The 13,757-nt window shown below is 34.1% G+C and overlaps 1 protein-coding gene across 1 annotated transcript; it reads right to left on the bottom strand.

Moving 5' to 3' along the window:
- Window positions 1-5,781: 5,781 nt before the first annotated feature.
- Window positions 5,782-12,853, bottom strand: LOC143617892 (protein DCL homolog, chloroplastic-like). Its single transcript, XM_077090294.1, has 3 exons — window positions 12,451-12,853; window positions 7,996-8,110; window positions 5,782-6,312 (listed from the first exon to the last, which is right to left on the bottom strand). Exons 1-3 carry the CDS (start codon window positions 12,825-12,827, stop codon window positions 6,142-6,144), a joined length of 663 nt encoding a protein of 220 aa, XP_076946409.1. The 5' UTR covers window positions 12,828-12,853; the 3' UTR covers window positions 5,782-6,141.
- Between the last annotated feature and the right edge of the window lie 904 nt (window positions 12,854-13,757).

The raw sequence follows: 13,757 nt of genomic DNA, 5'->3' as shown, positions 1-13,757 counted from the left end.
TTTATATTTTATAAAAAGAAAGAGAAATATTCGAAAGAGAAAAAGAAAAAGAAAATTAAGGGAAAAAAAAGCATGAAAAAAGTTGAACCCCATACGCATGCTGCTGTAGCTCATATGCTTTTGAAGCAAGTCTACCGCCTACCCAAACTAGTAGAAGAATGAGAAGATTATAAATTATTTCTAAATATGATAACTTTTACTTGTAAATAAGGTTTGTAAGTAAAGGGTTCTCGGTGGTTAATGTGTTAAACGAAATCAAGATAAACATCGGAGCAAAAGATCTTCACTAGATTTGAAGAAATGATACAAATTCTACTTTGTTAATTTCATATCGTAAATTCTTATACGAAAGAGACTTCTTTTTGTTTTGGGTTTAAAGTAGATCTTCCTCAAATATAGAGTTGTAGATGAGCTAATTCCATATTTCCATGAGTTACTCAGAATTTGTAACATGGGAAACTGAGTGAGCCTAAATAAAACTTACTAAATAATCGAGTGTGAGCATGGGTTTCATGAACTAAATTTGATTCGGAACCCTAAACGAGTATATTATTTATGTAAATGTTATAAATTTTTATTTAACAAAATTTAGTATCTAATAACATATTAAATTTTATTGCATAATTATTGTATAAGTAAGATAAAAATAATTAATTAATAGTAACTGAGTCGAGCTTTAGGCAAACTGTAACTTATAGATTACTTATAACTCACCCGTCAAGTTTGAGTTTTAAACACATATTTTGAAACAAGCCAAATTGAAATTCACTCTAGACGTGAGTAAGGAAAAAAATTCCTTCCACATATGAACAAGTTATTTGAAACTTATTTTCAAATTTAAATGTTTATTTATAAATAAATAAAGATTTTACCAAAAATGTAACCGAAGACAAAAGAGAGTATATGAATTTTTGTGTGTATTGTGGTCCATTTATTTTGATATAAACTGTCAAAATGTCTCATCATTTTCAACCTTTTTGATTCTGCCCTGCTGCTACACTGTCTTCCCTTCATCTCAACTGTTCACTTACTCACTTGACTCACTGTAAAAAATCTTTTGGATGTACTCATTTCCATTCAATATTTACCATTCATTACAATTTTTTTATTTTTACTTTTTTTTCCCCAAATTTCAACTTTTTGTCATTGATTTACAAAGTTTTATGTTCTCTCTATAAAAATTAAAAACAATACATTTTTTTGAGGTGTCTTACACTTATAATAACATTAACCAAATTAATTATTTATAAAACTAAAGAAAAAAAAGGTAGGATGAATGAAGATTAAATGTTAAAAGAGTAAACTGTTAATTTTTTGTTTCATTATTTTTATATTTTTACAGAGGTATTTAAAAGTGAAAAAATCTTGAAGATCCTGTGTGAACTGGTGTAGGGTAACAAGAAAAGAGAAGTTGTGAGTTAGGCTATGTGAAGTTGTACTATCAAATTAAATGCAATGTTGCTCAGTTTGTGAATTGTTTACTTGATGTGATCTCTTGCTTTCTTTTTCTTCACCTTGCCATCTACTTTTCTTTTTTACTTTATTGTTTGATTTTCCCACCAAATAACCTTCTTCCATTTACTTATTTTCTGAATTAAATTTCTCGAAAAATAATACTATATAAATGAAAATACATGTTATGTCATTTAAAAAGCAATAAATCCAGCATTTGACCAAATTATATGGTTGTTGACTCTATTAGTGTGTGGGGCCATCATCATATTGTTGGTATGACTCAAGTAAACAATGAAATGAAATAATATTAGGCTGAGGGGTGTGGGGGGCGCGAGAGGGGGCGTGAGTGGGGGCGCCATCCAATAATATTGTGACGTGTGGCAGAGAGAGAAACTTGATAAGATGGGTGTTGGTAGTGGTGATAGCGCCCCGGGCCATGGTGTGGAGGGGCGCGAGAGGGGGCGCGAGCGGTTTATTTTTTTATTATTTTTTAAATGTAGTAAAAAAACGTATTATTAAAAAAACGCAAAAATTATTTAAAAAAACACACATTTTTTTGAAAATTCATATAATAAAAAAAACATACTAAAAATTAAACAAACAATAATATTTAATAATAAAACTAATCTAATACAAGATCCTCTGGTCGCCTCGCCCACAAATGTTCAACCAACTCATGTCGAAGATCCCCGTGTATCTCACGGCTCTTGATATTTGCTATGTTATGAAGTTTTTGTTGATCACTGATTGTGGACAGTTGTGGCGGAATGTCACCTTGGTAGTTTTGGCATATAGCTTTGCCCTCGTCTTCTAACGTCATGTTGTGTAGGATAAGACACGTGTAGACGACGTCCATTATCCTCTCCCGAGTCCAATAACGTATCGGGTTCGCCAGAACATAATATTGTTTTTTATAGCTCCAAAAGCTCTTTCAATATCTTTTCTAGCAGACTCTTGCTTCTTCGTAAAATACTTCCGTTTGTCGGCGACTGGATCTGTAAAAGCTTGAACTAACACAGCCCATTCGTTGTAAATACCATCGACCAGATAGTACCCGTACTTGAAGAGTTCTTCATTTGCAACAAAAGATTGAGGTGGTTCAACCCCGTCGATAAGGTCGTTGATCAAATGTGACTGATCGATAACATTAAGGTCGTTATTTGACCCAGCAACACCAAAAAAAGCATGCCAAAACCAAAGATCCTGTGACACCGCCGCCTCAAGTATGAGGGTCGGCCCTTCATGATCACCACGGTGGAACTGACCTCGCCAGGCCGTTGGACACATAGCCCATCCAACATGCGTACAATCGATGCTACCTAGCATCCCAGGAAAACCATGTTTTTCTGCGTGCACCTCATATATGCGTTGGATGTCATACGTTGTAGGTTTACGCAGATATCTCCGAGCGTAAGTCGATATGACTCCTACGTACAATATATATTAAAAAATGTAATAAATATTTAATAAAAAGTAAAATTAATGTTTTTTACCTTGGCAGAAAAAATGAAGGGATTCACGTGCAACCCTTTTCGACATCTGTAAATACTCGTCCAAAGCGTCCGACGAGATGCCATACGCTAGTTGACGGATAGCAGCCGTGCATTTTTGAAGAGGGGTAAAACCGGGAAGACCCCTAGCATCCTCCCTTTGTTGGAAAAAGGGATACCGTGCCTCTAAATCACTCGCTATACGCGTGAACAATTGCCTGCTCATTCGAAAACGAGTTCGAAAATCCGACTCCGCGTATACCGGTTGAGGGCTAAAATAATGCCTCATCAAAGTATCGTTAGCACCCGATCGATCACGCTCACGAGGTGGTGCTCTAACCCTCGGGAGTCGGGGTTGATGGGCTTGATTTTGCAAGAGATTTACCACGGCTGCGGTCAAAACTCCCCCTACATGAAGAAGCAAATCATCCTCTTCAGAGGAGTCGGAATCAGACGAGTACGACGACATTATTTTAAAAAAAAAATGGGGTTTTGGGTGTGGTATGTATTGGTTTAGGAATATATATGTGATATATATTGTGATATATATAGAGGAATTTATTAAAAATTTTTTTTTTTTTATTCACATTAAGCCTCCAACGGCTCTTTCACCGTTCCCCAAGCACCCTCACGCGCAACAGCTCCCGCGAGCCCCCTGGCGCCTGCCTCTTTTTCCGCTCTCGCGCCCCTCTCGCGCCTCGGTGGTGTGGAGCTCGCGCCCCGGGGCGCGAGCGTCTGGCCTCTTGCGCCCTTTCTAGCGCTCCACACCCCTCAGCCTTACCATTGGTAACCATGTGAAAGGGCCCCACTTAGATCAAAACATAATGCAGGATCAATATAAATGGCTTTTGTCACATAATAATCATATCAAAGTCTTTGTTTTTGGTTTTGCCACCTATATATGTACAAGTCTTGAAGCATGAGGTACGAGTTTGGAGTAAAATTATTACCAATGGGTTGTGATTATTGTTGATGATTGGTCGTTTGAAAGTGTAGCTACATAATGGTGATGGATACCAGCACACCACCGCCACTACCACTTATTACCCTCCATATTAAGTTGTTGTTCAACATTAAAACAAACCTAGTTTCATGGTCTATGGGAGCATGTATTCGACTTGTACTCAACATATGATTTTCTTAGTATCTTTATAGAACACTTCTTATATTCTTTAACTAGGATATAGCCCGCATAATACGCAGGTGAATAAAAAAATACAATAAAAAGTTAAATTTAATAATACACATAATAACATATTTTCTAGATTCATAAGATGTAATTAATGATAAACAAAATTTTATAATTCATACATTTCTAAAAATCTCTTTAAATACATCGGAATATAGTGACCCGTATGATTAGGAGAAATGTTAAGATCATAATATTCAAACATATTTAAAGGTTAAATTATAAGATAATTGACTGGCTAGATAAAATATGAAACTGTTAACATGACATCTATATGATATTTTATGTGGAAGCTCTAAAATAATATGTGGAAAAATCATATCATTTTAATAGTATATTTAGATAGTTGTATAACTTACTAATAACATATTTAGGATGTGTTTTGTTGTTTAACTAGCAATGGCTAATTAAAGCCCGTCATTGTCACACAGGTAGTTGCGCTTTAATTAGCCACCCCTTAATATATATATATATATATATATATAAACAACCATTGCTAGTTAAACATGTATGACGTTAATGAAATACACATCACGCAATTAGCAGTACTAAATGAATAAGTGTTAAAAGTCACACATTTAATAAACATGTCTATAAGACAGCCAATTCACTGTATAAGTAACAACTTAAAATGACAAAAACAAAAATTGAATACTTCTCAGACTCTCAGTGGATTTATGGTTAAAAGCTGTTCCATGCAAACAAATAATTCTAGGCATGCGACCCACGAGGCCACGAGTGGGTTTTCCCTCCAAAGAAATGATTGCATATTGGTGAATTATTGTTATTTGAGGAAAGGTAGGGGTAGGGGGTAAAAAAGGTTATAAAGTCAATTTCACAAGTAAATAATGTCAGTTTTAATTTCATACAAAGATGCTTATGAAATTTTCTACTTATAGAAGAATGCACATGAAATTTGTAACTAATAGAAGGTATGTTACATACACACACCCATGTGATGTTTGCATATACTTACACGACTGGTATAGGCTTGTACATGTGACCATGCATGTCTGACACGTGTATGGAGAGAACAAAGTATTTTGCACAAAATCCCAAACTGATACGTGCTTAACATAAACTAACAAAATGTTGGGCCTATGCGACTCGTATAGGCCTTTACGGGTTGTATAGGTAATAGGTCTTCAAAAATTCAAATGGTGTCCGGATAAATGTATGCCAGGTTTTTAACAAATAGAAGGATGTATATGAAATTTTCAACTTATGGAAGAAGGTATATGAAATTAATCATATATAATTTGGATACTAATTTTTGTCACGACGCTAAAATAATCAAGTTTTAAGTTCTAACATGTTTAATAAAGAGGTGGTAATCGAGTTTAACCTGTTTAATTAAACAAGTCGACTTGTTAACCCACGTGTGGTTTCGCTTTAACCCAATCTCTTACAGCCCACCAACTCGATTAACACATTTATAACTTAATTACAGCCCACCAATGATTTAAATGATTTAAACAATCGTGTTAGAGTTACACAATTTAAATGTGTGAGGATTGATGTTTTTGACAGTAATAAACATATGTGGGTCATAGTTGTTATCAGTGGATTCAAACAAATATTAACTAATAATGGCATTTGTAGCAACACAACAAACATTCACAAAGTAGGTTCATGCCTGCAAGCAAATAAAGCTCTAAATATTTGTCTTTTATGGTCATCAACTGCAACCCAAAACAGACCAGTCCATATACTCCTTTACTATATTTCCAACTAAGTCATAAAAAAATACCCACAGTTCACTTAAAGTCAAACAAACATCAACACAAGTCAACAATATTAAATCTTAAATCTTAAATCTTTCAACTTCAATCATTTTCCCACTCAATTGTTTCATTCAACCACTATTATCTACCACCATTGACAAACTGTGTGTGAACTCTAGCACCACTGTATTTGGATGGGTGATCAAAGTCCAAAATAGTGTCTCATGGTTCGAACCAAATGGTCATTCGGTTTACCGACAATGAATTTGGGTTCGGGCAGTAATCAACAACTACTGCGTTTATAATGTTCTTTGATGAATTTTTCAGCATATGTAGGATATTTTTGTCTAATGTAAGCCCGAATGCATTTTTGGTAAGAAAAATCGATCCATACACCATCGGTTCTCACAACAAATAGGCATCTTGAATTTTTGAACTGCGGGTGCCGGTCAACCTTCAAGATTAAGAAAATGTTTACAGTTAAAAGTAATAAATAAATGGTCAAGATTTTTGATCCGGGATGTACACGACAACTGTTGTGGGCCATTAACATCTCAAGATTTCTGAAGACTTTAATTGAATTAAACTTAATGTCAATTTAATCAACAACTTTATTTGGTGTTACTAATAAAGAATGTCATGGAGGATGTATAAAGAATTAAATAGGCTAGCAAATGTCAAGGTATAGTAACTAACCATGGACGACCCGGTCTTTGCTACATGTGGACTTAATACGCTATTAAACATGTCCTTTCATGGAAATGCATTATTGCTATTTCTTAACCAGTTTATACATAACAAGGTAACAAAGATCAAGCAAATTCTGCTTTGAATAACTTATGCATACACATATAGGCTCAGGAGCATTTCGGAACTTCCAAATAATTTAAGAACACTTAACGACCGATCATTTTATTTAATTATATTATATAATATTTCACTTTATTTGAGGGTAGTCATGTAAATTATTATATGTAATTTTATGATTACATCTATGTAAATTGGTTATTTTTGTGATTACATATAATAATCACAAAACTACATCTTCCTATTCTAATAAAAGAAAATAACTGTGACACATGTCAGTTTGTGGTTCAACCTCACAACTTTTTTCCCTCCAAAACCAAGATCTTAATTGATCATAATATATGTCATATTCACTTTCCTTTTACATTCTATTTCAAAATAAATATTAATATAAAAATACTTGGTGAAATAAACCCACCGCGTTGCGGTGGGGGCAATGACACGAGGTCGGTCGGTGTCATGTAGGTTCCTTACTGTAACGACAATAAACCTAAAAAACAAATCAGTAGGAGCCTAGAATAGTATTGACAATTGTATAGACCTATGAAAAAAAATGTTAAAAGCATGACGTGAATTCGGTCGATATTGGGTTGTTGCACCAAAATTAAAAATAAAAATAAAAAAATCATCAAATTTATTGTAATTTATACATTAACTTACCCCGTGTAATACACGGGTTTCTAAAGCTAGTAAAATTATATGACAAAACTACAACCAAATAATATTAAATATATAAAAATAAATTAATAAAATAATTGGTTGTTAGGAGTTCTTGAATTTTCTAAGCTTTTAGAGTTCTGAAGATATCCAAACCTATATACACACTACACATTTTGTATACTTCGTCTAAACGAGCGAGGTTGCTAAGTGATCCGGAAAGCACTTCATGTACATCCGGGTCAAAATTAGTCAAAATTGGGGTATGTACGAGGTTGATGTGTAATAACAACTAAGGGAGTGAAAAAATTATGAATGGCTTAATTGATAAAAGATGGAAAACAGATGTGACAGATGCAACAGAAAGCTTTTATGGTTGTACAAACTTTTTTAAATCAAGATTGTGTAACTATTAATGGCAAATAATTTGCTATCTTGAAGTCAAAAGTGGGTTAAATTGTGTGACCAGAGGTAGTAATTGGCTAACTATAACTATTTAATTTGCCCATGAAATAATATAAAGATGCAATGAATGAATCAGCATCCATGATTATTTTAACTTAGTTGGGATGTGGGAATATGAGAACAGGGATACAATAAAAATATAAACCAAAATGCACTCAACTATTAAGGCCTTCATAAAGAAAAGATTAACAGATTTTATAAAACTTACCATAATAGAATCAATGCCACACCCGATTTTATCTTCAGAGTGAGGATGATAAACAAGAAGCTTTTGTACCACCATTTCCTCATCTGTTGATGAAAGTTGCTGTCCATCCATATACCTGGTAGCAGAAAGGATAATTACTTAGTGAGTATGATTAATTTGACTGCTACAGGCTGTTATGTGATAATTTATTTAAATGACAAATAAAAGTTTGGCACTACTTTGACGGCTAAATACTGATATTAATAGTAGTTTATGCAAAAATATTGAATATGATAATTTGACTGTTAAATACTCTTGACTCATTTTTCAATCCATTATAGTATGTTCTTGAGTATATATGTAGATAAGAGTCAATTTTATGCTTAGATAATGAGTAGACAGTGATTACCAATGAAAGGAACCATGCATTCACTGTTCGTGTTATCATTAGATTTGGAGTGTGTGTGTGTTATTCCCATATTTTGGGGTTTTGTTGGGTTTTAACATTGAGATTGTTAAGCTAGTGTTAACATAATGATTTGAAGCTGTTTAGACACCTGAGGTAATATTGAAAGTTAAAGATATTACAATATCGGTTTGTATAGGTGATCGAGCATGCGCAATACCTGACAGATAAATACTTTACAAAAATGATCAATTGGCTTCAAAGTAGGTCAGAAGTGATTTCCAAAACAAGGACCATATGTGTCTTTTCTAAAGTATGTATGTTTAATTAAAGATAGACACAAACATGTCATGTTACAGGCATACTTGATAAAGTAAAGAACTAGATTCAGAATGAATAGTTATGAATTTATGATTTTGATATAATATTGTTTTAAAACAATCAATCTTATGTACTATGTTGTATGAGCTTTTAGTAAAATCGTGTGGTTTCTCACTATGCTTTATAGCTTATGCACATGTGATGTCTATTTGGAATTGAGGAATTCTATCAGAGTTTATTTAATCTTAAACCCTTCATAACATGAAGTAAATATCACTTAGTCTCGAATTCTCTGTTATGGTGGAAACTCCAATATAACATAAAAGATAGCCTCATTTTTAGATATTTGATTACACACCGTATCGGATTATTTGAATCGACATAACATAATATCAGGCACGGATAAGGTTGCTTGGTTGGTTAAGGTAAACAGTAAAACACGACCCTCACGAGTCATGAGTCATGACATTACGTTACCACATAGATTTAGACTATGTAGTTTTGAAGTGGGTTATGCATTTCAAAATTAGTGCAACTTACCCGACGTAAAACACTTCAATACTCTATAGCATGTTATCTATTCTATGAAAACATTTGTTGGAAATAGATCTTGCTCAATAAGATAGAGAACACATACATATTCTACAAAAGTGTGTCATGGGCTTATTATAACCCTATCTAATACTCCTTAAATTGGAACATATATATGAGTCATGGGTTTTTTTATAACCCTATCTAACACTCCTCTAACTTGAAATCCTTGGTTAAGACGACTGAATCAAGTCGTCTTGTTTGTCATCATCTGACCAGATATCTCACTTAGGGGTAATGACTTTGACTTTAAAGTAAATGCTACATGCATTTAAAGTGGTAAACAATAATACAATTCCCTTTAATAGCGCAAAGGGATACCTAAATTACAAAGATCTACAACTTAATCTGGTGGAGAGTATCTTTGTAACACCAAAACCTAGATGAGTTAAGACGCGACACTAATCTTCAGGCGAACGTCAAAAGTAAAGATGTAGATGTGCAATCTCTAGGCTTAATTTGAGAAATCTCAAGCTAGGTTCAGTGGTTCACCCTGATTGTATGATGTAGTTGTGAGTTGTGACCTAGAGTTGCAAATGAGTCAAGCTAAGTTGAAGCTCACCTCGACCACCTTAGCCTAAGATCAAACTTGATTTGATAGCTCAAAGGGGAATTAATATGCAAACTCGAGTCAAGCTCAATACAAATAGCTGGACTTAAATGAGCTTGAGCTTGAATAACTCTCAATTGTTTGTAACCAAATATCTAATGGTGCTTATAGGAGTTACATGTCATGTAGAGCTCAAAAGCCACATAAAAATTTAAGTCAGGTTGAACTAACATTTAACTCGATAAAACCAAAGTGTTTGCAACCATAACTTGACCTACAATGAGAAGTTAAATATGTGTTCAAACATAGTGAAATAAAGGTTTTGTTGCCTCCAAAAGGCCAAACAAAAGAAAATTGAGACTCGATATGAGAATCTAAGCCATGATACATATTTAGGGTAGAGACTTAGAAGTTAGAAAAATCGTTGGGAAGAATAAGAATGTTCATGCCAGACCAACATGAGTAGCATCTACAAAAACAATACTTTATGTTATTCAAGTATTTTATTAAGGGGTCTATGTGTTTACTTCATGCCTTACACGACAATGACGGTAGCTTAATGTGACAACCCGCCTAAAACATGGATCAAAAAACTAAAAAATTCCCATAGCTTAATGTGGTTCGCCCATAGGTGTTTGCTGTTATTTTTTGTTCCTATTTGCTAATTTTCGATTATGGGACGTTATAAGTATTTGTTGATTTATATTTTGTTGTTATTATTAGATTTTTTTCTTTTGCTGTTATAAGTATTTGTTGGTATTTGTTGTTATTATTTTGTTCTTGATTTTGATTCTTTTGTTGTAATTTTTAGGTTTTTTTCTTTGTTATTACAAATCATTGTTTACGTATATTGGTATTGTAAATGGTATTGTTTTTTACGCTCTCATTTTTTTATAAACTGGTATTATTTCCTACGTTCTCATGTTAAGATTAAAATGTACATGAACCTTCCCCTATATATATATATATATATATATATATAATGGGGCAACAAAGAGGCAACTAACCATAGCGAGGCGTTATGGAGAGGGGCAACAATCCTACGTGACAGTGATGTGGCACTGTGGAGGAGTGGAGGGACTTTAAAGCCCCCTCCATAGTGAACAACCTCACAAGGGTTGAGTGGTGAGGTTGAATGACGGAGGAAAAGCTGAGTTGACACTTAGGTGGCGCGGACGTGGCGAATGAGGGAGAATGATGAAAATGAACCATAACACATGATCTAAGTGGCAAAAACTCATAATGTGACACTCTAGTGACAACTATTAGCAGCAGGGGCGGATCCAGTGTTCAGTCAGGGGGAGCGTTTGCACCCACTCAAGTCCATAGTTTCCTTTATAAATTTGTAACATATTAAGTCCAAAGACTCAAGTGACCTATCCAAAAAAAATTTAGTGACCCATTCATAATTTTTTTAGTGCCCCAAACTTAACTTTTTAAATTTTAAACCAGAAATTTTAAGCCCAAATTAAATTTTGTTATGAACAATAACAATTAAGCCCATATTAGTTATTTGCTCAACCATTTTAATTGAAAATTTGGAATTAGTGAGAGGCGAACAGATTAGGGTGATGGCAACTTCACATGTTGTTGATGACACTGGTTATAGACACAAAAGACAAAGGTACACAATCACCAATAAACATTATTATAATTCGGATTGTTTCAATAGTGTTGTCGATATGGAAATTCAAGAATTTGGTGATCGCTTTAACACGGATTTACTTCAACACATGTTGGCTTTCAATCCGTATGATTCATTTTCCAAGTTTGACGCATCAAAGTTAATGAGATTGTGTGAGATTTATTCCTATGATTTTGATAATGGGTACAAAATTGTTCTGCATCTCAACTTAGTTTGTACGTTATTAGTGTGCGAAAAGATGAAATATTTGCTAATCTGAAAGGTATTGTGAATCTTGCTAGAGGTATGATGGAAACAAGGAAACATATCTCTTTTCATTTGGTTTATAGGTTATTAAAACTAACATTAGTTTTGCCCATTGCAACCGTAACGGTTGAGAGATGTTTTTCGGCAATGAAGTTCATAAAGACGAATTTACGTAATCGAATTGGTGAAGATTTTCTGAATGCTTGTGTAATTTGTAGTGTTGAAAAAATAGCACTTTTAAGTGTTACGAATGAAACTGTAATTAACTGTTTTTAACAGATGAAATCACGTAGAGGTCAATTGTAATATGTATTTTATTTATCATTAATGAAATTTATTGTTTACATTTATATACGTAGTTTGTTTAATGTAAATTTTTTACTCAGCCCGTTTTGGTTTGACCCAACCCATTTTGGTTTGGCTTGCTTTAGTTTGAATTGACGAGTTTCTAGGTTGAACTTTTTTTTGCACCCACTGGCTAAATTTTCTGGATCCGCCACGGATTAGCAGCCATCATGCTCCCTAGATTTTATCCCTATCCCTAAAACACATTAACCATGCTCTAGTCAATCTATTACAAGATTACTATATGCCTTCCCAAAATGCCATAGTATTGACCAATTTCAGAAAACCTAATTTAACAAGATTACTATCATCTAGCAAACATAACTAAAGCCACTTAAAGTAAAACAACAAGGCTCAATTGTTCTAAAATACCTGTCCGAGTGAAGAATATGTTTAATGAGGAGAGTGATAGGGTCAATATCGAGAAATATCTCGGCTTCTTTATCCTTCCATTTGCGGTAATCAGGATCATGCTCTCGTTTAGGGTCCTTGGGTGGTGGATTGCGTTTAGCGGTTAACAAAGAGCCTTTGTTGTTGTTGTTGTTGTTGTTGTTGTTGTTGTTGTTATCGTGTGTAGTGGTAGTAATAGGAGGAGGTGGGTTGTTTCTAATTGGACGAGGAGACTCGGTGGCGGTGGTAGTGTAGGAAGGTCTTCTTATTAGGAAACATATTGCAGCCGGAAGCGTTGGGTGGTGGAAACGGAGCCGGAGCTGAGGGATGGCTCGCCCCAGTACCGGTGCTGCTGCCATCGTCAGTCGGTCACACTCAGCTTACTGCATTCGAATCCTCGGTCTGGTTATTATATCTTGTTTTATGATATTTTAATAATCGTGATATGTTAATTATTTTATTATTAGTTTTTGAGTGAAATACGGTTTTGTCATTGTGTTTGTTCCAAATATGTTGTTTTAATTTTATAGTTTTAAATTTGCGATTTTTTTTCTATGTGATTTCATTTCATTTGCAATTAAACTCGAATTCACTAATCTCGTTAAGTCTGGTCGTTAAACTCATTAGCGTGTCATTCACGTTGGGGACAGTTTTGTCTTTTCCCCTCAAATACACCTCAGCCCCTCACAAGAGGGGGCTTGTGAATTATGATTGAGGTTTATTTGGGGAGAAAAAGGACAAACTGTCCATCACGTAAGGGGTACGCTGATGGTTTAACAACCAGACTTAACGGAGTTAATGAATTTAGGTTTAATTGCAACTTGCAAGTGAAAAGAAATCATAGGGACGGAAATCGCAAACTTAAAACTATTTGACTAAAATCGCATATTTAGACAAACCACATGAACGGAAATCACAATTTACTCTTTGTTTTGTTATGATTAAATTTAGAACACTCAAATAATGTTGTCGATTTACTCCTATAACCCTGTTTAATTGTGGAGTTATTTTTCTATTCACAATTAATATGTAATACTCTCAAAACATGTTGTTGGCAGAGATGCAAGAAATGGATCACGTAATAGCGATGGCCGATGAAAACAAGTGAATGATACCTTGAAATATAGAGTTGTTGAATAAGGTAAGTATGGGCTAATCTCAAAGCCAGTGTATCAATCGTTGATGCTAAAGTATTCCCACAACGTAGTGTATAAGGGATAATCCATGTGGTGCGATTTTTTAACGTGGCGCTAAAACATAAAAGCAAAAAGATGTTAAAGGATCATGTT

This window comes from Bidens hawaiensis, unplaced genomic scaffold, assembly GCF_021521415.1.
Source record: "Bidens hawaiensis isolate Kalapana, Puna unplaced genomic scaffold, B.hawaiensis_p1.1 tig00060028_1, whole genome shotgun sequence".
In the NCBI taxonomy this organism is placed as follows: domain Eukaryota; kingdom Viridiplantae; phylum Streptophyta; class Magnoliopsida; order Asterales; family Asteraceae; genus Bidens; species Bidens hawaiensis.
The sequence above is the reverse complement of the archived record's forward strand: the minus strand, read 5'-3'. Positions and strand labels throughout refer to the sequence as shown.